This window comes from Podarcis tiliguerta (assembly GCF_965153285.1).
Source record: "Podarcis tiliguerta genome assembly, chromosome: 10".
NCBI classification, from domain to species: Eukaryota; Metazoa; Chordata; class Lepidosauria; order Squamata; family Lacertidae; genus Podarcis; species Podarcis tiliguerta.
The window spans coordinates 44261888-44287018 of NC_139543.1; the positions used below are offsets into that span (position 1 = coordinate 44261888).

The 25131-nt window shown below is 40.1% G+C and overlaps 1 protein-coding gene across 22 annotated transcripts in view; it reads right to left on the reverse strand.

Moving 5' to 3' along the window:
- The window catches only part of TNRC6B (trinucleotide repeat containing adaptor 6B), a 99824-nt gene that overhangs the window by 60797 nt on the left and 13896 nt on the right, over positions 1 to 25131 (reverse strand). For 8 of the 22 annotated variants that reach the window (XM_083400413.1, XM_083400433.1, XM_083400424.1 and 5 more), the window contains one exon: positions 23659 to 23726. The exons of 6 other annotated variants lie outside the window; for them this stretch is intronic. In XM_083400413.1, the coding sequence (XP_083256539.1) occupies positions 23659 to 23726 (68 nt within the window). Of the gene's footprint in view, positions 1 to 3694; positions 3763 to 12934; positions 13162 to 23658; positions 23727 to 25131 lie in introns of those variants that run through there. 8 more of the 22 variants (XM_083400426.1, XM_083400420.1, XM_083400421.1 and 5 more) reach the window with 3 other exon arrangements.

Sequence of the window (25131 nt, forward strand, 5' to 3'; positions counted from 1 at the left end):
GTAAAGCACCACCACACATTTCAAAGTGCCTTGCAAAATGTGACTTTACCACTCCCTGGACTAACCTAATATTTCAGGCGCTATACAAAACATGAGTGTATCTTTTCTACCACCAAAACTCTCTAAATGTAGTTTATGTGCAAGAGCATATTCTTACTTCAGTTATTTCTCCCTTGAGAAATACTTTGTGATTCCCAATATTTCAACTTGTGCTCAAGAAGGACATTCTCTTTATGAAAAATACACAGGAAAATTGTGAAAAGCTTTTCTATCCACTCTAGGTCAGTGAAAATTGTGTCTCATCTCTTTTCTCAATAGAAAAGAAATAATAATATCACAGGATTCAGTGATGTCTTCTGTTATATTACATACATGCTAGATAGACTGCAAAGAGCTACTTTATGTGTAGTCAAGCATTTGGGACATACCCCACAGGACTTCTGACTTTCCTCATTAAGCAACAAACCTGTATATATCACCCAACACCAGCTGCTTTAGAAGCAACCCTCCATTTCTAAAGGTGTTCACTATGCAGAATGGGAAGCTGCTAAAGAAAAACAGGCTCAAAACCAACTTGCACATACAGAACTAGATATATGATTTCTTGGATCATTAAATATCAATACAGTGGTACCTCGGGTTACATACGCTTCAGGTTATAGACTCCGCTAACCCAGAAATAGTACCTCGGGTTAAGAACTTTGCTCCGGAGGCGCAACGGAAGCAGGAGGCCCCATTAGCTAAAGTGGTGCTTCAGGTTAAGAACAGTTTCAGGTTAAGAATGGACCTCCAAAACGAATTAAGTACTTAACCCGAGGTACCACTGTAGTTCAATATCAATAGTACCTTGTGTAACAACACAATGAAAATGCAATCAAATGAATGAAATATCCCATACATATGGCAGTGGCCCATTTCTGACTAGCTGATCACACCCATGTGAATTGGATTCCACAGTCATTTATTCTCTGCATAGTATTGTCACAACTATTGCTATCTCTTACACAGCCTGACCTCCTGGTCTCATTTTCAAAAGAAGAGAATGTTCTCTCCTCTTTCTACTCAGGCTGTGCATGTGTACTTAGGTGATGCATATGATGAACTGCAGCAGCTGAACCTGGCTCTTACCTATACATGTACCACAAAACTCTTCATTGTTTTTGCTGCAATACTACCTCTCTTCAAAAGTGTCAGCAAGGATAATCATAGACATTCTCAAAAACAAAAAACCACGTATTTTAAGGTAAGAGTCTGATCTTGCTCCCAACCTGACATGCTAAGCCTTGCTTAGCTTTTTAAAAACAGCATTCCCTCAGAGCCCTAACTAGCAAAGAGCAAATATATATATGATATGATTTAATAACCCACTAAAAAACTTTATGTAAACAAATACAGACTTTGTTTCCCCAGGAAGACTTAGTGGACAAATTCTATTAGTCTCAAGCCATCAACATGAGGGTCAGGAAGGAATCTTCCACTCCCAAATCAGAATGCTAGTATTCCTTTAATGCAGCTGTCTTCAGACTTCAGTACCCAGATGTTGGACTACAACTCCCATCACCCCCAATCATCAGATAAACTGGCTAGGGATTATGGTAGTTGCAGTTCAACAACATCTTGGGCACAAAGGTTGAAGAACCCTCCTGTATTGCACTACTGTCAGGCAATTAACAGTGCTGGATTGGGTCTGAATTCTTTAACGTATATTAATCCAAAAGGTTTGCTTTCTTCATGGGGAAGTAATCTCAGTGATCAAGAAACAACAAAACAGGTTGTCTTTTGCCATCTGAGTTATATTAATGTTTCTTAAAATATCCTGGTTTAAAATAAAACCTAAATTTAAATACAGGCAATAGTAAGGTCTACACGTATTAACTTAAAACAGAATAATGACCATCCAAACAGATTAGGCTAAAGGTGGATATCTGCCTGAGGTTGACTGATACCCTGACCTGGTTCTCATATCGTATTAAACTATATTTTATAGTTTATTACTATGGCATAATGTGCTAATAAATGTGACTGCACTTCATTCCTCTCCCTGTCCAGATAGGGAAAAGGCTATGGTCTGGATTCTCATGTTGGGCTCACTGTGTGGAGAAAACAACAAACCCTAAGCAGAAGTCAAATTTTGTTCTTTGTTTTACCACTCATGGTTTGTTTGGGGGGGTTTGCAGCAGCAAGGGAGGAGGGCAGCACCTATTATTTCAGTATCATGCATTAACAACTAAACCACAGGTCACTGGGGATATGAACATGCCTTACTCAGGCGTGTTTCAGCTTTTGAACACTGCTGTAAACCAAATGCAAACCAATGGTTTAATTTATGTGCTACATTTATTATACAAGTTTTCTACTGGATCCAGGCACACATCATCAGCAGTTATGATCGGCTTCAAGTAAATGATCCTACTTAGTATTATTCCATGGATAGAATCACATTGAAATCCATCTCTTCTTAGATATCTGAGTGGCAAAACAAGATGTATTTAATTGTTACAGTAGCCAGCTAGTATGTATAGTCTTATCAAATGTCTCTTGAATTTAAATATTGTGGTTCTGTGGGTCTGCTCTTGTTCTCAGGGAAAGAGAATACCACCTTTTAGTGTTAACGTACATGCAACTACAAAGTAAGTTCTACTCAACACAACAAGATAGCACAAAGTGCCTTTCTGGATTAGGCCAGTATCTAGTCCAGCATCCTGTTTTCAAAGTGGCCAACCAGATGTCCATTGGAATCCCACAAGCATAACGGGAGTGCAACACCACTCTTCCCACTCGTGATTCCCAGCAACAGGCATTCGGAGGTATACTGCCTCAGATGGTGGAGGAAAAACATAGATATTGTGGCTAGTAGTAGCCAATAGCCTTATTCACCACAATTATCTGATCCTCTTTCAAAGCATTCAGAGTTGGTGGCCATCACTACCTCCTGGGGGAACAAATTCCACAGACTGTATTAAAATATTATGTGCTATGTGAAGAAGTACTTTCTCAGACCTTAACATTTCCATTTATGTTATTTTATTAACTTCTCTAAAGAGCCAGGTATGTTACAGCTGTTTAGGGATAGGGTGCTACTGCAACAGTTGCAGCTCCCTACTGGAATGCTTTGATGTTCCCCTTTTGAATCCATGTTTTTTCTTTCTTTCAGGATACAGTGGTACCTCGGGTTAAGAACTTAATTCGTTCTGGAGGTCCGTTCTTAAACTGAAACTGTTCTTAACCTGAAGCACCACTTTAGCTAATGGGGCCTCCCGCTGCGGCTGTGCCACTGCTGCACAATTTCTGTTCTCATCCTGAAGCAAAGTTCTTAACCTGAGGTACTATTTCTGGGTTAGCGGAGTCTGTAACCTGAAGCGTATGTAACCTGAGGCGTCTGTAACCCAAGGTACCACTGTACATGCAAAGACAATATATTTTCCTTACAATTTGGTGGTCAGCTACATTCAAGACATGAATCAAGTATACTGGGACAACAACTAAAGTGGAAGGGTGTTATTTGGCCATTGATCTTTCTTCTACTCTTCCAAAACAAGAAATAGAGGATTGACAAGAACTTTATTCATCCAGCAAGATCGGACAATTTGCGATCCAATAAACATAGTCCCCATTTAAACCTTTCAGGTCCTTTGTAGTAAAGGTATTTATCAGCGTTTCTTCCAGAGTCTAGCATCTAATCATTGAGCTGTACCTTAGAACATCTTCTTTCCATTCAGTTTTTTGGGGGTATAATTTTTCTAACACTGGGAAGCAGTTTTCCTGAGAAAGTAATTCAAAAATTAATTTCAATATACGAAACATTTACAAAGAAAAAAAGCAAGTAGTTGTTTATTTGTTACAGCTTGAATAGCATTCCAAAACAAGATCACTGGAAATATATTGTGTGATAATTCAGGGTAAGCACTGTACAATATGCATTAAACATAAAAGTGCATATTAGTCTTAAAAAGCAGCAAGTGTATGATCAATTAAAATTACAGGGACTAATAACATGCATATCAAGAACATAATATCATTATAGTTTTCCCACTAAAAGTTATTGGTTTATTCTAAAATAATAAAAACTATCACTTATTTGTTAATCTTATGCCTGCATGAGTGATATGTAGAGGCTACTTCTCTCAAAGGAGAAAGTTAAGTATTTACTGCATCCTGCCAGTTAGGAAGTTAGTTTCGTCAACATGTCCCAACAGCTTTTCTATTTGAACCATTGCACAGCAGAGGATGTAAGCTCAATGTCTATTCCTGTTTCCAGGGAAACACTAGACCAAACACATCTTGACTAGCGCTTGCTTCTGCATAACCAAGCAAGAAAGGAAGGTCCCTATTGTTTGTTCCTTCACACAGATTTATATGGATTTGTTTCAAAAGCTAATATAACAAATCTTTTCCAAAGAAAGTGAACAAAACAATAACCCTAAAAAATCTCAATTTATTAATTCCACTCATTTAGTGTCCCAATCCATGCTCTAATTTTCACATTAGACTACTGTAATATACTCTGCATCAGAGCTTTTCAAACTTTTCATTTTGGTGATACACTTTTAAGACATGCATCATTTTGCAACGCAGTAATTCAGTTTTACTAGCAAACCAAAGGTTAAATAAACCCCTTCTCAGCCCCAAGAGAAGCATGGAAGCATTCATACAATACACCTACACACTGCAGCCAAAACACCAACCTGTCACAATACACAAATAATGTCACAACACAGTTTGGAAAGCTCTGCTCTACATGAAGCTGCCTTTCAAAATTGTTTTAAAACTGCAATTAGTTGTGAGTGCAGCACCTAGACTACCAAATAGGACTGGGCATTATGAGTACAGAAAGTGAGATCTCCAACAAAATGTTCTAGCCCCTCTATTCCTCCTCTCACCCAGTTTTCTGCCCTCTTAAAAAAAAAAATCTAGCTTGCATTTGATAACCATTAAACAATTTCCTCATGAGCCAAGTTTGATAGGTAGGCAGAACTGTCAAACACCAGACATCACAATGGCCTGTGTATGGGGTGCTTTAAACCTCCAATAACCAGCTGACTGTCAGTGCTTACAGGAGTTCAAAGCAGCACTTTAAAGCCTTATCACCTGATTGTGAGGGCAACAAAATGCTTGTTAAGGTCCCTGACAGCTCTAATGATCAGCTGCTAATCAATGCTTGCAGACAAGCCTGCACAGTGCTTTGAAGCTGTACCTTCAAGTGTTACTCTGCAAGCCAAGACAATGGGAGCCCTTTCCAGTGTCCAACTATCAGCTGATAATCTGGGCTTCAAAACATCAGCAATCAGCAGATCACTGAACTAGCAAAGAGGTGAACATGGCATTACGCACAACATTTTGCAGATGCTATCAGTGGTGCCTGCAAACCCTTCTTACAAAAACATGACTTTTCCTGCTCCACATCTGACATCATAAATGGAATCAAGTACAGGGCAGGTAGCTGTGGCTTGGCCCAAAATAGCCTCATGGGCCAAATAAGGAGGGCTGGTTGGCCTAATTAGTTCCCCACTGCTGATCTTGAATTAGTTGTTTACAGCTTATGACCATGGTACTTAAAGGGCTGTCTGTCTGTGTCACTTGTACATTAAGATCTTTCTACTAGGTGCCTTTTGTCTTTTGTAGCTGGCTACCAAGGAAAGGGTCTTCTTTGTGATAGTGCTCCAATTATGAAATATGCTCCCTTGGCATTTCATCTGCTTTGTTGTCATTTTACAGCCTGCCAAAGAATTCCCCACTCCCCACTTTTTAAATTTAAAAACTATTAGCAGGGATTATCTGATAAAATATTACTGTCCCCTCCCTTTACACTCTCTATCCCCACCCCACCCTGACTGAGAAGCATTTGCCTCAAGGCCAACAAATTGCCTTTATTTCAAAACTGCCAGTTTCTGAAGTTGACTTATTTAACAAAGTTTAGTTTTATGTTTAAAAATAGTTCTGTCTCCAGACAACACAAGAAGCTTCAGTTAACCAAAAGCTCAAGCTTCTGAACACCTCCTCGGCCCTGCAGTGAGAGGGGTGACATGTGATAGACTATGTTGACTGCTATTACTTAGCTTTGTTGTTCTAATCTAGAAGGCATTTCCTACTGATGTTATCTGTTTGTCAGCCACTTTAAGGATCTTCTTTGCTAAATTGCAAGTTAAAAATCGCCAGACTAAATGCATTCACTACATCTTAGCTGGAAATGCTTATGGCCACAATTTCCGAAAGCAACATAATCTTTCTACTCACCACCACAGTCATTTTGCAATTTGTAAATAAACATGGTAGGGCTCTTTAAAGGCACTGAAGGAAGTGTACTTTAGGTAACAGACAGGATAGTTAAGTCCCTGACTATTCTATGAAATGGTCATCTAATCTGCAGAGATAAAGCAGACAGACAGACAGAGGTCACAAGCAGTTTAATATAGCAGGTCGACCCTTTCCTGCAATATTAACCCTATAATCTGCTATGAAGATTAATGTGTGAGCTGGCATAGGAGATCTCCTGCACGCATTTGCATGTGCCCTATTTGTAAGAACTTCGTACATTTCAAAACAGAAAGCACCAAGTAAATTCCTTATTATTTAACAGAAAGATTTATTATAAGACTATGATGTACTCATGTGTACCCCACATGCAGGGCATAACAGTATTGACGGAGAGCCAGGGCCATGCTTTTAGCCCTGCACATATTACCACTCCATTCTGGAAAAAAATATTATTTTCTTGACAAGAGTGGCAGACTCAATCTGGAAAACAAGGGAAAGAGGACTTGATTATCAAACCAATGTTTCATGCCTTAAACAGAGCAGCAACATGACATCTGTGAATAAGGAGACTATACCAGGAGAGGGTATAGGGTATTTATGAATATGGCAGCAGCATATCTTAAAGATGTCTATTAAGTCCCATTTGAGAATGAGGGTTGATTCTACTATCGCCTCCTTAGCAACCACCCATGCAGGTAGAGCACTGGGACTAGGAGGAGGATAGGATAGAATTTCAATGGTTGCTATTAAGAACATTTGAAACCACACCCCTCTCAAGACTGAGCTTGAGAACAACTATTCAATGAAAGAGAAAGCATATGTAAGTTATTTTTAACTATAGCAATTGAACAATGGAAAAAGGTTCCCTCATACTGTTGGATTTACAGTTCACCCAAGGTTGCCTTAGTCTGGTTTAGTCATGGGAGTAAAAAAGAAGCAATTCTAAAAAAATCCAGAAAGCAGCATTTAAAAAAATGAAGAGCAGAAAATTTCAGAATTCATAAAAAAAAAGTATCCCAAAGCTTTAAACAGATTTAGAATCTGACCTGGAATATTTATTTGCCTTATGTTTAGTGAACAAAAGGTACGTAGCAATTTTTATGCCCTATAAACATCTAACATGTTTTCTTAGTCAAAAGTAGTCAAGACTGTAAAATATGATGAAACAGCCATTGGATCTTTGGATGAAGGGGGATATACAAAATTAACAACAGTAGCAACAACAACAACTCCTCACACTTAATGTAGTTTTGGCCACAATCTTGCAACACACCTCAAAATAAGTTTTACCTGAGCTCAATGGGATTTCCTGCTGAGTAAGGCTGCATGCATAGAATTACACTCATAGTCTGACCAATTCACTCTTACATTGCAGGATAGAGTGGAAGGGAAAAGCGGCTTTTGATACCCAAACACCTGATTCACCCAGCCAGCGTAGGAGCAAATTTTTAAATGTTGTTTTATTTTGCTGGTGGTAAACCAGGGGGTCTGCAGGGTAACGCAACAGTAAAAGACGTGTCTTTTGCTATGTTCTATCCCACAAAACACCTGATTCACCCAGCAGTGCAGCGGGGGTGGGGATGTGTCTTTTGATACTGTGTTGCTGGGCAAATCAGGCATTTGGTGGGGGTAGCACTACAGAAAAAGTTGCATGCCTTTTGCTGCTGCTGTGCCCGGCAGACCAGCTGACTGCAACCAGTGGTGATGATAGGTGCCAAGTGTGGCACCTGGACATCTGCATCCAGACACAAAAGGCTGGTTACCAGTTGCAAAATGTGACTGGCAACTGGCTAATTTCCAACGCTGCTAGGAGCTTGGAGGACAGCGCTTGTACGCCAAGCAGTGAAAGGGCCTAGACACAATACATGTGCCCATACATCTAAAATAGGTCACAATAGGACCATACCAAGTTGCAAAATGTGCCTAGTCCTTGGGGAGTATTGAATGCTGCAGGGAAAGTAGCAATAAATTGCTCTATAGAAACACCACCACTTAGTAGAAATAGAAGGCACAGACTAGATTATGAAATGTCAGGGATAGGAAGATTTTAAAGCCATGATACTGAAGGACAAAACCAAGAGATCTGGTGTACTCTGAAAAGCAGTAGTTGTGGAGAATCCACACACCTTTGTTCTTCCAAATTTTTGTGTCAAAGAACATGATGCCAGTCATGAAAAGGTAACAGAGCATTTTCACTATTTAGCACATAAAGCTAAATCCAATTCACCTTCAATTATGTACTCTCAATGGAACAGCCATCAGAGCAAAAAGAAAAAGAAAAGCCAATTCTCCCAAGGATGATCGTTTAATGGTTATTAATCAACTCTTCCAACAGGATTCATAGTATTATTCAATATAGCACCAAAACACACACCAGTTTATATTTCAATTGCTTAATGTTGAATACTACTCCCATTATACATTTCTATAGGGTACATTCCAGTGGGAGTACAGAATGAAGTTTTCAATTTCGTATCCTTTTTCATATTGGAAAGTTGCATCCAATCAACCCAGCTGAAAATGAGGAGATGAACTAATAGGATGAGGGTTAGTCAAAGACCAATGAATACATTGTCCGCTATAAATATAGATGAACAGTTTTAATTGAGACTAAACTTTAAAATGCATTTAAATTTAAAAATAAACCAGGGGTGCAATGAAATCTCAATTCAATATAAAGCAAAACATGTTAAAGCCTAAACACTGATTAAGATCTAAATTCTGCTCTCTGACAAAACATAATAAAATACTTCTGTGGTTTAGTAAACCTCTCTCTCTCTCATTACATATGAACCAGGAAACTGTATTTTAAACTTGGACTTCAAACCAAGCTCTAAAACCAGACCCCATTTGTAGTTCAAGATTAATTCAGGTTCCCAGTTCATAAGCAATGGGAAAGTATGGCTTAACTAACCCCCAAGTCCCATTACAGATCACAAAGCAAAGGCAGGAGAATGTGGGCACATTTGTCCAAAGTCTAATAACACAAGGATTGGGGCTATAGCCTCTTAAAACTCAGTTACAGGTTGCTTTGCACTATAGGGCAATGGTTTTCAACCACTGTGCCGTGGCACCCTGGGGTGCCTTGAATGATGGTCAGCAGTGTTAGAAACTGGGATAGAACAGCTAGGAGCCAAATGACTTCTGGGACCTGGGTTGTGGGAGGGGAGGGGAGAGGAGAGGAGAGGAGGCAACACTTTTTATTTATTATTTTGATAAGCATGAATTAATGGCACCCAGACTTTCTGAGGTGCTTGGAGAATCTTTAAGTGCAAAAATGTGCCTGGCGCCCTGCTAATTTTGAGTCCTGATGGTTAGGGGTGATGCGGGCAACACTGGCCACTGTCCCTCTTTCCTTACCTCCCTCCTCTGATGCCCACTTGCGTCTCTGCCTCCAAAGGCTTGCACAGCTGTTTATTGCAGCAGCCCTGGCCATAACCTCCGCAGGTGAATGGTACCTCTCTTGGGGGTGGGGGGCAGCTCAGAGACCAGGGAAGCAGCAGTGGCTGCCCAGAGGACTCCCAGGGAGAGGGGAGAGGAGGCTGGGGGAACACTCCACAAGGGAGTGTGTTCAAAAAAAAGGTTGAGAAACCAGGCAAGCAGTGACATAACTGGGCTCCTGAGCCCCACAGGGGTGCCACAGAAAGATGTAGTTGGTTAAGGGAGCCATGGACTCAAAAATGTTGAAAACCTCTGCTATGAGGAGGAATGTTCAACTGAAGTGAAACATGATCAAGACAGTAAGTCAGAAGTCAGTAAGCTTTTTGATTCCATTTGCAATCAGAAGAAACAGTTGTAGGTACCAACCAGCTCCTTTGAAATCTAATTTCAGGGGGGGACCCCTGTAGGCACCAGAGGAAGTCTCTGGGGTGCATATGCATCTGCAGGTACCATGTTGTTGGCCCCTGTATTTATTACAGGGAGTTTCCTATCAGACGAACAGCCACCTACTGAGTCCATATAAGTGATCTTGGAAATGTGGTTGAAATGGGTGAGCTGGAAAAGAACGACAGCCATAGTAATAGCTAAAAGGTATCTCCCATGTTAGAGACGCAGGTGGCGCTGTGGGTTAAACCACAGAGCCTAGGACAGTTCGAATCCCTGTGACGGGGTTGCTCAGTCCCTGCTGCTGCCAACCTAGCAGTTCGAAAGCACGTCAAAGTGCAAGTAGATAAATAGGTACCGCTCTGGTGGGAAGGTAAACAGCGTTTCCGTGTGCTGCTCTGGTTCTCCAGAAGCGGCTTAGTCATGCTGGCCACATGACCTGGAAGCTGTACGCCGGCTCCCTCTGCCAATAAAGCGAGATGAGCGCCGCAACCCCAGAGTCAGTCACGACTGGACCTAATGGTCAGGGGTCCTTTATCTCCCATGTTCAGGGGCAGTACATAACAGAATACCAATTGTGGGGGTAGCTGACAGCAGGAGAGCTATTGCTTTAACGCCATGTTTATGGTCTTCCCAATACATTAGACTAGACAGGCCTCTGGACTGAATAAGCAGGGCTATGTTCTTATTCTGTACTCCTGCTTTCTGCCCTTCACTACAAGAACTTAGCAAAATACTACGATATGAATATTTACCATTAACCAGATAGCATGTACATCTAACCTTCCATCTCATTAAGAAATACATTGCCCGGTAAGCACTAGCCATTGCATGTCAAATGTTCTAAACACCTAGGGCCTTACACATGTTTATTCAGAATTCCATGTCCATATGTTTGCTGCTTCTATCCAAGGAAGTGATCCACACACAGACAAAGATACCGGTCCTCATTTCCTAAGCAAACATCATTCTCACTGCATGTGGCTGCATGAGCAGAGATTTTAGATTGTGCTCTTAGACTGTATAAAGTCTTTGTTTTCTTGCAATTTACTTGTAATAGTAACCAGCATATTTGTTTAGAAAATGTGAATTTCAAAATGGTAGAGTCTTCTTTTCTAGATGATTTAAATTCAGTCACCTTAGCCATAGCTTTCTGCACCCCTCTCCCAGGAAACAGTTCATATTAACCAAGTCTGTATGATGGCCTTCATGGCTCAAACAGTATCCATCATCTTTGCTGACTTCTAAAGACAGTGTTTCTTTTTCTTTTTAAATGGTTAATTCTATGCCCTTCTCTACATGATACAGAAATATGTGACACAGAAGCATGCCAGCTGCAATGCATACTTAATCAAGTTAACCCTCAAAACTGAGCCAAGGTTACTTTGTCTTAAGTAGGTCACCCACTTGCATACATGTGTGCACGCACACACAAGTACATAACAAGCTCAAGGAGGGAACAGACTCTCAATGGAACTAGGCTTGAAACAACATTGCTTAAAATACTGATAATTGTGTCATTAAGCTGTGTAAACTGGTTAAAAAACTGTTGAGATGCTTCAAGTTTTACTTGACTTGTGCTGTGTGCTGCAAGAAACATATTAAGTCAGTGAGGTCCATAAAGTCAGCTAAATGTTCTTGTAATTTATCAATTACAGAACTGAAATTCAGACTAGCCCCATCCTCTTGCTATAGAAATAAACATAATACAAACAGAACACAAGGCCTTTCAGAAAGAGGGAGAAAATACATGACAATCAAAATTCACATTGTCCTATTCAATTCTACCCCACAGAGAGGTGCATTACATCACATTCACACAATGCAGGGGGAAGGGCTTGCCCACAGAAAGCAAGATTTACAATGATCCCCCATTGCTGAACTGCTTCCTTTGGAGAGATGTGAAACACAGGGCTTAGTTTTAAAGGGAAAGAATTTTAAATCCATGTAAGATACTGTATCATCTTTATTCTTCTCATGAGTTCTCATTTCAAACACATTAAATATGTAAAATCAAAGTACTTATTTCACATTCCACTGTTGTTTTTTAAAAATATTGGTGCCAACATTGCCAGATTTAAAACTTCCAGAAAGAAGAGGGGAAAGCCGCTAAAAGAAAGGATTCTAAAGCAGGAGACCATTTTCTCAACTGACATTAACTAGCAAGATTGCCTCTTCTGAACTCTACATGCTATGTTTACCGAGCGCGACCATCTAGTTCCAATTGCAATCCAAATAAAATGCATCTGGTTGCAACGGAAAAGGGGGAGGGGATGCAGTCACACTGGGGGAGGGGGTGCATCCGCACGCAAGAGAATGTGCACTCCTATACATTATGCATGGTAGATTTTGAACGTAGGCATCTTCAAAAATCTCAAACTGCTTCAATACTAATTCGAAAGCCGTGTTTTAAAGAAACGTGAAAACACTGCTGTATTATTTTTGCCCTCTGAATCTCTTAAGAACTATAGGTTTATATAATATGCCAATCCTAGCAACAAGAATGCAAGACGATTTAATTTATGCTAATTTTTGCAGCAGATTTACAAGCCTCAAGTGTGTGTAGACGGCACTCTGAGAACCTTATGAAAAGAAAAGATTTAACACATAAAGCTGGTTTCTATGCAAAGGTATTTTAAACGCATTTAAAACCTCCCAAAATATGCCACGTATTTCTTTTAGATTTTTCTTTAAATCCTGGCAACTGCACTTGATCTAAGATCAAAGCGATTCACAGACGCTTACGCGAGACAAACGTCGTGCTGCAATTATCAGACGAAACCGTCAAACTAAACGCACCCCCTAAAAAAGAAAAAATCAATACGCGACAAAGAAAGATAGAACTACTACTAACCTCATAAAGTGCAACAGTGCTTAAATCCAGCAAGTTGAGGCATACAGGGTAAAAATGGAAGTTAAGAGATCTCAAAAATGATTTTGCTATATTTCTATGATTTCAATTTGAAATGTTCAAAAGCCAGCAGAGACTCCGTCGGCCATCTTGGCTTGAACTCCCTCTCTCCCTCGCTCGCGCGCGCGCGCACACAACACACTCCCTCTTCCTCGCTCTCCCCCTCCGTCTCTATAAAGGAAGCAGCTTTTTGTGACCTTCAAATAGAGGCAGGCCATGTGACTCGCGCACGCTGTCAATCAGGAAGGAGGGTGGAAAGCTAGAATCTTAAAGGAAACGCAGTTCTTTCATTCTCTCGCGCGCTCCCGTTTGTGAAAGCTGCAACAGCGCACGTTTTCTACTATTCCTCAAGTGTATAATCAACAGTATTACACATTCTAAAATAATAATCTCGTAAAAAGCTGCAGTCCTTGTCGTCCGCCGCCCAGGACACATCGGAGGATGGATAGATAGACATCATTTTAAGCTTCTCAATTTCACTTTGCATTTCTCACCAATGCTTACCAACACCCAAAAATATATAAATCCACGCGTTACAATTAACTGGTAACAGCACTACAACCCCAAATAACATTGTTACTGTTATAATTTGTACCCCATCACTTCTGTCAGCTGCTCAATCAATAAAGGCAACAAACTCTGCGTGGTTAATAACTAAAAACCAGCTTTTCAAACAAACTCAAAGAGTTACTCTTTGCAATTTAAAATTACCAACATTTTTATCAAAATCACTCTTCAATATTCAGATTCCAAATGTATGGAAAAAGGGATCAGATACTTTATGGCACTGCGATACAAGTCCTGTGACTGCAATATTATTCAATGTAGTCCTTACTCATTTGTATTCTTATAATTTAGCATATTCAGTAACTACTTATATATGAAGGCACACTATACTGCAAAATTTTATACAGTGCTGCACAAAGTGGCTTAAATTGTGTCCTTTACTAATATAGTCTAAGAAGACATTTTGGCAAGGAAGTGGCATATACATGAATGGACATACATTTTATCCATTGTTCAGTAGCCTTTACACTTACTGCTATTACCAACCATAAAGGCTGAATATTCTATAGTCCATTTCAGTGCACAAAATATTTTTTGAAATACTCCTTAGTCATCACAACTCCCCTGTGATAGGCTAGGCTGAAATATAGTGACTTGCCAGAAGCCACTAGTGAGCTGCATGGTGGAATGAGTCTATGTTTCAAGTCAAAAGCAAGCTCTACATAACATGAGATAATTAATGGAACCCAGCCTTCAGTATAAATATTTCTAGAGTGGTTTACAAAATTAAAAATGAAAATTGTGAAGTCATAATAAAAAATATAAAATCAAACTTAAACTATCTCAAAAGTTAGAAGCCTGGGAAAATGTGAATCTTTAATCAGACACTCAAATGACAGAGTGGGTGTCCAGCAAGCTTCCCTGGGGGGAAAGAGCATAAGAAGCGCCCTGCTGGATCAGGCCAGAGGCCCCTCTAGTTCAGTACTTTGTGCCCAGTGCCCACAGGAAGACTGCATTGCATGTCTTGAGGGTAACAGCAGTCCTTCCACCCATTACAATTTCCAGCAAGTAGTATTCAGAGATAAGAGTACAATACTACAAGCAGAGGATCTCAAATGTGGAGGTCCTGTCCCATGTTTAGGAAAGGAATAGAAGATGCAATTGCCAATATGGCAATGCCAGTATACAAATTTTTGGTGTGACTGCATCTGGAATGCTGTGTGCAGGTCCAGCCACCTTGCCTCAAAAAGGATATTCAGAGCTGGAAAAGGGTAACAAAAATGATCAAGGGGAAGCAGCAATTCCCGTATCAGTACAGGCTGCAGTGTTGGGACTTTTAGTTTAGAGAAAATGTGACATGACAGAAGTTTATAAAATTATGCATTGCATGAAAGAAACAGAGAAAAGTTTTCTCCCACTAACACTAGAAATGAGGGACATCAATAACGCTGAACATTGGAATATTCAGGAAAGGTGAAAGAACTTCATGCAGCATATGGTTACTATGCGTAGGCAAACTAAGGCCCGGGGGCTGGATCCGGCCCATTCGCCTTCTAAATCCGGCCCGCGGATGATCCGGGAATCCGCGTGTTTTTACATGAGAAGAATGTATCTTTTTATTTAACATGCATCTTTGGGTTATTGGGGGGGGGCTGTCTGGTGTTTTTACATGAGTAGAATGTGTGCTTTTATTTAGAATGCATCTCTGGGTTATTTGTAGGGCATAGGAATTTGTTTATCCCCCCCCAAAAAAAAATATAGTCTGGCCCCCCAGAAGGTCTGAGGGACAGTGGACCAGCCCCCTGCTGAATAAGTTTCCTGACCCTTGAGTTAAACTATGGAACTTGCATCTACAGGAGGCAGTGAAAGCCATCAACTTGGATGGCTTTAAAAGAGGGTTAGACAAATTTATGGAATAAAAAATTAATAGCCATGAAGGCTACGTTCTCTCCATGATATGGTGGACCAAATGAACATGGACTAGAAGATTTAGCTTCAAATCCCTTTTCAGCCATGAAACTCAGGACTACCTCTCCCCCTGGCCCTATGACAAACAGGAAGGCACTAACAACAGGAAGAAATAGGGAGGAGACTTCCATGTGCACAGGAAAGCAGTAAACCTTGCTTTGGAGGCACTCCTGAATAACAGTTATCAACCTAGTTTGTAAACCACTGTTGCCACAATAGTGCAAGCTGCAACAATGGTTTACAGAAAAAGTTGAGAATTATTATGAAATATGTTTGCCCTAACACATTTTTAACTGTGCTCCTGAAGGTCTCCTCCCTATCTCTTCCAGACAGTATCTGAAGCCTATTCCATTCCACAGGACTTTTGTATGGTGTGTGTGAAAGCTCTATTAGTAAATAGCAAAAAAGTAATGCACCACACATACCTGCAAATGCTTCTAAATTTGCACCATATCCAGAAATTGACAACTACTTCAAAGTGTGAAATAGTTCATTAACAATCCTGTTCCATAAAAAAAACCTTTCTTAGCTCCAGAAGAATAACACATTTTCTGTATTGTTTTTTAAAACCTACCTTGAGGAAATGCTTTCCACTCCCCTTACTCCAAAATAGTGGTTGGTCTGTTTGAAGACCAATTGGGAAAAATACAAATGCAACATTAGAACCAATTTAAATAAGCAGTGAGCAAGCTTTCCACTTCATCAGAACTCTTTTTCAGGCTGTATAAATTAAAGATAATTGTTACTTGTCATTTAAAAATCAGCTCAATGTACTAAATTAAACTTGTAGGAGATGCAGGGGAGGAAGTTGTTGCAAGATACTTTCTACCCCAGGAGCTTAGGGCATTAAAGATCAAAGCCAGCACTTTGAAATATACCAGGACAACTAGAAATGTATTACCGTATTTTGCGCCCCATAGGACGCACCTAGTTTTTTTTTGGGGGGGGAGGGAAATAGAGGAAAAAAATATTCCCCCCCCCCCAGGTGCGGAGCTGGAAGAACCAGGTTGGGGAACAGCGGGAAGGCGCGCTCCGCCTCCCCGCTGTCCCACGAGCTTGTGGGGCTGGCGATGGGGAGAAGTGTGCTGAGCCGGGACTGCAGGCAGCTCTGCGTAGCCATCGGGAGCCGGGTGGGACTTCGCGCCCGGCTCCCGATGGCCGTGCAGAGCTGTGCTGAGCCCGGGACTGCAGGCAGCTCTGCGCGGGAACCGGTCTCCCGAGGGTTGCGCAGAGCTTCCTGAAGCCTGGAGAGCGAGAGGGGTCAGTGCGCACCGACTCCTCTCGCTCTCCAGGCTTCAGCGAAAGCCTGCATTCGCCCCATAGGACACACACACATTTCCCCTTCACTTTTGGAGGGGGAAAAGTGCGTCCTATAGGGCGAAAAATACGGTAATATGTTTCCAGCAACGTATCACAGTTAGCAGGTCTATTGTCAAGTTCTATGTCATCTGAACCTTCAACAGGCTCCAAAGCAAAAATATGCAGCATATCATTATCAATCTGAAGAAGCCTGTTCCTCCAAATGCTTTGCACTACAGTCCCCATGATCTCTATGCTAGTTGAGGCTACTTTGAGATAAGGCCACAAAGATGAAGCATATAGATTAAATATGGATCTGCATCTGTTGTACTACAACACCCCAAAAGACTACAGGCTATTTGTAGAGAAGGCTATTGAATAGCTTTTGTATATTAAAAACATAAAATACAGTAGTAATCTAGCCCAGTCAAGAGGCACATAAAAATCTAAACCTGGCTAGACCAAAAAGAAAGGTTTCACCACTAATTAGGGCAACAGAGTGATTCCTACAGATATATACACCCAACCCTAAACTGCAAAAGCTAAATAACAAACAGTGGCAAACTGCCACAGCACCACCAGCAGGATGGGCAGGGATCACTGTGGTGTCAGCCCAGCATGGGAAACTATAAGTGTTGCTGCTTTGGAGCTTTCTTTCACTATATGTTTTTAACAGGGACCATTTCACTTTTCATACTGTAGTTCCTCCAACTTTAGAAAAATAAATGCATTTTCACCCTCTAAAAAGTCTTCCCTCTCCCACATCTTTCTATCTTTGTATGTATGTATGTATGTACAAAAAGCAACCTACAAAGTGAGAATACACAACAATGTACTAGGCACCAATAAATAAGGCACCAATAAATAAGGCACCAATAAATACAATGCTAGAACAGCCACAGAATCTTGAAGAAACATATCAGAATACGAGAAGATTTCAAAGGTTGTGACCCAAAATAAAATAAAGCAAATATATCTATGAAGGATCTCCAAAGTGTAGCTACTGTTACAAGAAACAGTTTAAATTAAAGTGTAGCTGGCAATTAGCTTATCACCAATGTGAGAATGGCAGGGGAGGGAGGAGACAAGGAACAGCAAAGGAAAGATGAAACCATCACATTTTTACAGAAACTGAAAACAAATGTTTAGTTATTGGTTGGTGTGGGCAGCATATAAACACAGAATGCTCCTCTATGAGTCAGTTTCCATGGATTTTGGCTTGGGTTGTAACTGTGTAGGCCAAGCTTGCTACTTATGAGTAAACAGTACGGTATGCAGACCTTTACAACTAAACTCTGCCTCATCATTTATATGATGCACTTACACTGTGGATTGTTCACACACAATTCTGCATTTCAGGACCAAAAGGAACACTTGTCTACTACAAGAACTACAATAGTTGCATGATATTTGCTTTCACACAAAAAAAGCAGCTCTGTGATGAAAGTGGCTATGCAAATAAAGCATCTGTTTTAGTTTGTGTATTATTATCTGCTCCTTCTAGAAAGTCTAATCAGCATCAGAATCCTGAGCAGGCCTAAAGCAACTGAGCCAGAGGAGCTTTGCAACTAGACTATTGGTTATGAGTATCGGAGCAATGTCAAACTTAGCAAGTTTGAAGATCATTACATGTGCCCTAAACAGTCAAAATTCAATCAATGGATATTCAGATTTAGATTATGAAAAAGTACTGTGGTACTTAGTTCATGCAGACAAACCTTCACATACAATAATCGATGAAAGTGAGATAGAGAGAGAGAGATGCCTTCCTTCTACGCTAGCCACAGTTTTGGGAATCCTTATTAAAAATACCATAAAAACAAACAGAACGTGTCCCAGGTATAGCAAACACCACTGCAAGTTTAGATAACTAGGGACATTAAATCTGGTTTATCATCTGTAATAACTATAAACAAAAAATCTCACTAATAAATGATAAACCAATTCTTATCAATTTGTATATGCAAGCTCTGAACTTTATCAGAAATAAATTATATATAGAAGCTAAGAATGTATGGTATTTTACCGCTGTAAACCACTGATGGCTCTAAACAATGGGAGCTTGAATTTTACAAAAAAAAGTTATTTCTTAAAAACTAGAGCCTTTTTTCAAGTTTAAACACACAATCCTTCCTAGCATTGGGATTGGAATCATTTTGTAGCCATTTGGAAGTTCTTAGATCTACCCCCACCCACCTCAAAACAGCAACTACTACCTGAAGACCTATTTTTAATTAACTGAAACAACTTCATACATCTTGGAACTATTCATCCTAAACCTCTTGAACAGATGACTCATTGCATGAAGCTTTGATTCCAAATACGAGGCAATTATCTAGTAGTCATCAGCTGGCAGTAACCAACTCAAGAGTATAGTACATAGAGGAACAGAATGAATAAGGGTCAGAGAGGAATAGAATGGTTAAAAACAGAACAGAACTACCTATTTTAGTCGGACACGATGAAACGACTAAACAACAACAACAACTGGGGAAAATCCAAGGCTCTTTCCTGCAGCACTTCTGATTTTGTTAGCCGTATATGACTCAAAAGGAAAAGCACATTGCAGCTCAATATGTCTACAGTGGTACCTCGGGTTAAGTACTTAATTCGTTCCAGAGGTCCGTTCTTAACCTGAAGCTGTTCTTAACCTGAAGCACCACTTTAGCTAACGGGGCCTCCTGCTGCCGCCGGAGCACGATTTCTGTTCTCATCCTGAAGCAAAGTTCTTAACCCGAGGTACTATTTATGGGTTAGTGGAGTCTGTAACCCGAAGCGTATGTAACCCAAGGTACTACTGTAATGCCTTAGTAAGCACTACACCAGAGAAGTGAGAATGAAAGGTACGGGCATCTGTATGTTTGTGAGTGAAAGGGGTGCTTGCATGAGTGAACTTTGGTAACTTGAGTGAAGTACATCACATCAGTGCCAGCCAAACTAGACCATCCCTCTTCCATTAGAACATTCTAATCAGACTATACATCTACATCTACATCATCATCATCATCATCCAAAACCTTGGCTCTTTCACTCATTATATCAACAACACACATTACCCCTTCCCCAAAAAGCGATAACAAGAATTACTTAGGAGTTCCCTGCAGCATGGACATGTTATCATGTTTTGCACAAAAAACATTTTAAGTATTCAATTCAAGGAGATGATAAAAGCAATGCATGGGTGTGCTACATTAATTGTTTTCACAAGATACTATTGCAAGCCCCCAATTTTGTTTTCATTTGTTTTAGCTACACTAGCCTTCTAAATAACTTGACATTTACACACAAATTCTTACTAATATAGTGTGGCATGGCAGTTACCAGGTCACTTGACAGTGTACTGAGGTATCACAGCTGATTAATGAGCTTCCTTATAATAGTTACTGTTTATGTGATGTTTCTCTTGCCTCCATTGAGACAGAAGGAATAACCAGCTGCGTGAACCTATATAAAAAGGTCTGGACATCATGAATCCTATTTTTCCTTCTGCTTCAAAAGCTCATGAAGGGACTATTTTAGTAAATGACTGTTGCCGCTTCTAGATAAAGGGGCTATAATTTGAATGCCTACTTCATTTGTACAGTCACAATCAAAAGCTTGTATTTACACATTTACTTCAAAAGCAAATGCTTTGATGGGAAATGGAATTTCAGGTAAAATACAGTACTCTTTCTGCATGACATGGAAAAGCTCAAAAGCAGTATAATAATAATAATAATAATAATAATAATAATAATAAACCCCGCCCATCTGGCTGGGTTTCCCCAGTATCTGAAGGGAGCCCTGTATAGGGGAGCTTTTTAAGGTTAAATGTTTTATTATGCTTTTATATATGTTGGAAGCCACCCAGAGTAACCCAGTCAACCCAGTATGTTGGAAGCCACCCAGGGTACAAATAAATTATTATTATTATTGTCTTTCATTCTTTAAAAAAATACCAAGAGTAATCAGTCCAACAATTGCCCACAAAGACTACCTCCACGCTGTGCTGTTATTCTACTTACCTCAAAGCTCAGTATGATACAGAATGCAGTTCCACACAGAGACAAATCATGGGTCAGCATGTGATGACCTCAACATTTTCCTGCACTGTATCACTTCAGCTGTGGGACAAGAAGGTCCTAGGTACTAATCGGTCTAACCTTATAACTCACATGACAGCTTTGAGCAAGTTAGTAAGATGTTGCTGGATGCTACTCCCCACACATGCATGCAGTTCACATGCTTCCGCGCTCAGTTCCCTCACAATATGTAGAAGTGAACATCAAAACCATAGCCATTGCACAGAGGTCACTCCTAACCCTGAATACTGAAACCATTGTTTCCCCAGCAGAGGAAAACAAACATCTAAACAGCCTTATTCGGTGGCCTAATTTATGTAAAAGGATTGTTAATTTCACTGTCATTAAAGAGTTCATTATACAAAATAAACCACAGTCTTATAGAAATGATTAACAGTGCAGACCCCAGTTTCTCCTAATCCAAACTTAAAACCCATCTTCCAATGCAACCCATATATATATATATATATAACCCTTGTAATTTTAAGAGTAAAAGTAAAAATCTTGATTTAGGGCTATCATCTTTGCTCATGTTCTTTTTTTCTTTTTGCAAGAAGGAGGAGTAAGAATTGAGGAAACAAAAATAGTAATGCAACTGCTGATGCAACTTAATTCAGTCACCAAGACTCAGAAATGGAGAGAAATCCTCCAGTTCAAAACTAATGACATAACCAGCTTTCTCCCAATCTGATGCCTTTCAAGTGGTAGGTGGCCCAACTCCTATCAGACACAGCCAGCATGGCCAATGGTCATGATAGGAGCTGTAGTCTAAAACATATGAAGAGCACAAGGATGGGGAAAGGCTGATGGCGTACTCAAGTCTCCGCATTGCCTCATTCCAGGTGCTATTTTAAAGTATGACTATGAAAGTAGGAGAGATAGAAAATTATGAAAGGCTATGTTAGATAGTCATGTACATCCTAAGAATTACATTTATTAACTCTCCTGAAACCTTAAAAAAGCACATTTGTGTTATTCCTGCACAACTTTAGACTGCTGCAACTTAAGAGTGGAATCCACTGCAGACAACCAAACAAATTTAAGGGCATTTTTAAACAGGTGTGTATTTTACTATTTTCTGCCAAATTTGTAATGAGTGTTCTGTGTCCCATCCAGAAGTTCCTGCTCCTTAGACTTTATCCAAAAAAACAGAACAACTGTCATACTTTAATGGCAAATAGTAAAAAAAAACACTGCTATCAGCAAAAAGTAGGAGACCTTAAAAGATAAAGTTACACATACTAGTTAAAGTTTTGTCTATTATAAAATATCCTCAATTTCAAAGCCCAAGGGTTTCTGAGAGTGCAATTCCATAGCCTCTGGGAGCCATAGGATATTGTATTGCACCGAGGAGGACCACTCTTGGAGGACCACTCTTGGGAGTCTCTTAGTGAGATATTGTATTGAGTCTGGTTTCAATTTCAGCAGTGTGTAGGAAATCATAGGTTTCAGTTGTATTACCATGAGAGAAGAGGATATTCTTTTAAAAATGTTTAAATGAATTGAATACATTTTAATCATTAAATAGAGCTGGTGAGATAAATAGAGAACCTTTTCCACTGCCCATGCCTGCTGGTGCTGGCAGGAGTTGAGCCCAACAGGTTCCCTTATCCCTGAGCTAGACCCACCTCACTGCTGGCGCAAAGCCCCAGAGAAGTTGTCCATGAGGGAATGTGGTCCTCTGACTGGAACAGGTTACCCATCCATAAGCATATAAAAGAATATGTTTATTACCTGTAAACCCACCCTCTCTCTTTTGGGGTGAGAATCAGTAATACTGAAGAACATTCAAAGTGTGGTAGAGGAGGGATAGAACAGAGAATATCATACAAGAATGGGGGGGGGGGGACACTGAGAGGGAAAAGGGCAGAGTGCAGAGACAAGGACGTTGGACAGCTCAAAGGGTTGAGGCCTAGAAAGTTCAATCTGCATGCCTACGAGGGAGGAAAAAGAAGACAGGGTACAGAAGTTGAGTAGCTGGAAGGGGACAGAAGACCGTGTGGAATGAGAACTAGGAATCTAAGAACAATGGGTGGAGGAATAAAAGGCTAATGCATCCATCAATGCAACCACATACCTTCTTGTGGTACTGAGCATGTAAACAATTTTCTCCTGCAGAAACTGTAAAATCAGAGCGCACTGCCAAAAATAATTCACTATGCTACCATACCGGAATACATGTTAATGTCTGGGCATATTAGAAGTGAAAAATCCAAATTTACCTTTGAAAGGTAAGGCCCACATTTGAAAAAGGATACTTTCTAAGATAAACATCATAAACTTAATAGGGAGGCCCTACCTTGCATACTGCTGTGATTTCTCTAGCAAAGTGATGTAAAGTTGCACACACCACTAGCAATATGTTATGTTCTCCAGGAAAGGCCACCCTACACATGTCAATTCAAAAGTAAGTTCTACTGGGAGGTATTTAATGTAGCACTATGACAATCATTCAATCAGCCCAAGCATTTCAGCTTGCCAGACAGAACGATCCCTCTTCTCCTCTCTTCCCTGTGCTATTCTGGGGGTTCTTTCAACACACACACCAAAGCCAATGGGGGGGGCAGGGGGAAATGCACTGCCCTAGCAGGTCCTTGTCTGGGTTTCCATGAGTGTGGCTCATTAGCTGAACCTGGCACACTGTGTTCAATTGGGCTTACTCCCTAGTAAGTGTGTTTAGGATTATAACCCTTATTTTAGCCACTTAAGATTTAGTCGTAAAACAACAAAACTGTGAATATGTTAAAAAGGAAGCAATGCTTCAGACACATTTATCCTGCATGTTTTGTATAATTTACTGATTAAGGCCCTTTTTAAATAAACATGACTCACTGTTTGTTTTCTTCACCAGGAGGTGGAGTCTTGCCATGCCCTTCCATTACAAAATCCTCATGTTCCATCTGCGAAGGCAAGCATTGCAGGTCAGCATTGATGGAGCAAAATACATTTTGTCCAAAGTGGCCCTTTTCCCTATCAGAATTTATCACCAGTTTCTACTGTTAGCTCTAACCAAGAGATTGCCATTTGAAGTTTAACAAATGCACACCCCACGGTCATATTGCCACTCTCAAGGTTATCACTCATAGTTACAATAAGCCAAAACATGAAGAAGAAAGTTTTATATGTTGAAACATGAAATGAGTAAATATGGGACCTAGATTCTTTACTTTTTCATATAAGGGCTTCCATATTTTTATTCTGCATAAGTTGTATAAGTTGATTATATACATTGAGATGTGTTTTTCCTTTATTAAAAATCAACATTTGTCTGACCATTCTAAATTTGGTATAGAGAATTCTCCTCAGTGAAGAGTCTGAATTTCCCAAACTTAATTGGACACAATAGCCAGATGAGTATCATTTAAACATTGGGGACAGAAGGATTCTTTCCTCTAAGAATAACCCATCTTCTTTTAAGAAGGCTTTAACATCTGCCAAAGTGATTGATGCTTTCAAAACTTTAAATGTGTTATTAAGGCTTGCCTTTCATTTAGAATTTAAAGTCCATTGTGGATTTTCCATCTCCCATTCTATACATCTATATTACGCATGCTCGGTGGCAACAGTCATTATGGGTGGAGGAGTGGGTGTCAGGAAATTTGATTCACACTGATATGGCCAAGGTACTGTGTCACCCCCGGAGAGATTAAAATGTTGCTGTCATTCACTCCCCTCATACATAGATTAGAAAGATGCTCAAGTATGAATAGTGAGGGTTTAACAAACCTTGATTTGGGGACACAGGCAGAGACTGAAAGCATATGGGAAAGCAGAGGCTGGGCAACAGTGTGAGGAAAAGCTAGTGGGGAAAGAAAAATATGGACGTGGAAATGGTCTCTTGTGAAAGGGTGAATTTTTGACACTATTTTTGCAAATAATTCGCAGAACTTCCACAACTTATGATGTGGCTGAAGGCCACATCCTGCCCTGGCATCCAATGTCTAGTTCTTACTGAGATGGCAAACCTGTGTCTGGTATACATCACTTCAAACTGCAAATAAAGACTCAAATAACTGAACGCTTCTCCAAACAAACAAAATTTCCTGTGGGTAAGAAACTAGCTAGAAACCTTAGCACTAACATTATATAGAGCTACAGGAGTAGCTGCATAATTAAGGCATTTCACATTTTCTAGTAAACTACCAAATTTTTTCCTTATGAAAACTGAGATTGGTCACATCACTATTTTTTTTAATCATGGGGCATCTCTTTGGTGATGAGTGCGTACTACCCAAATTCCAGAGATTAGATGAAAAATGGCTGAAATACAGTACACCAGCTAAAAAAAACCTGGAACATTACCAA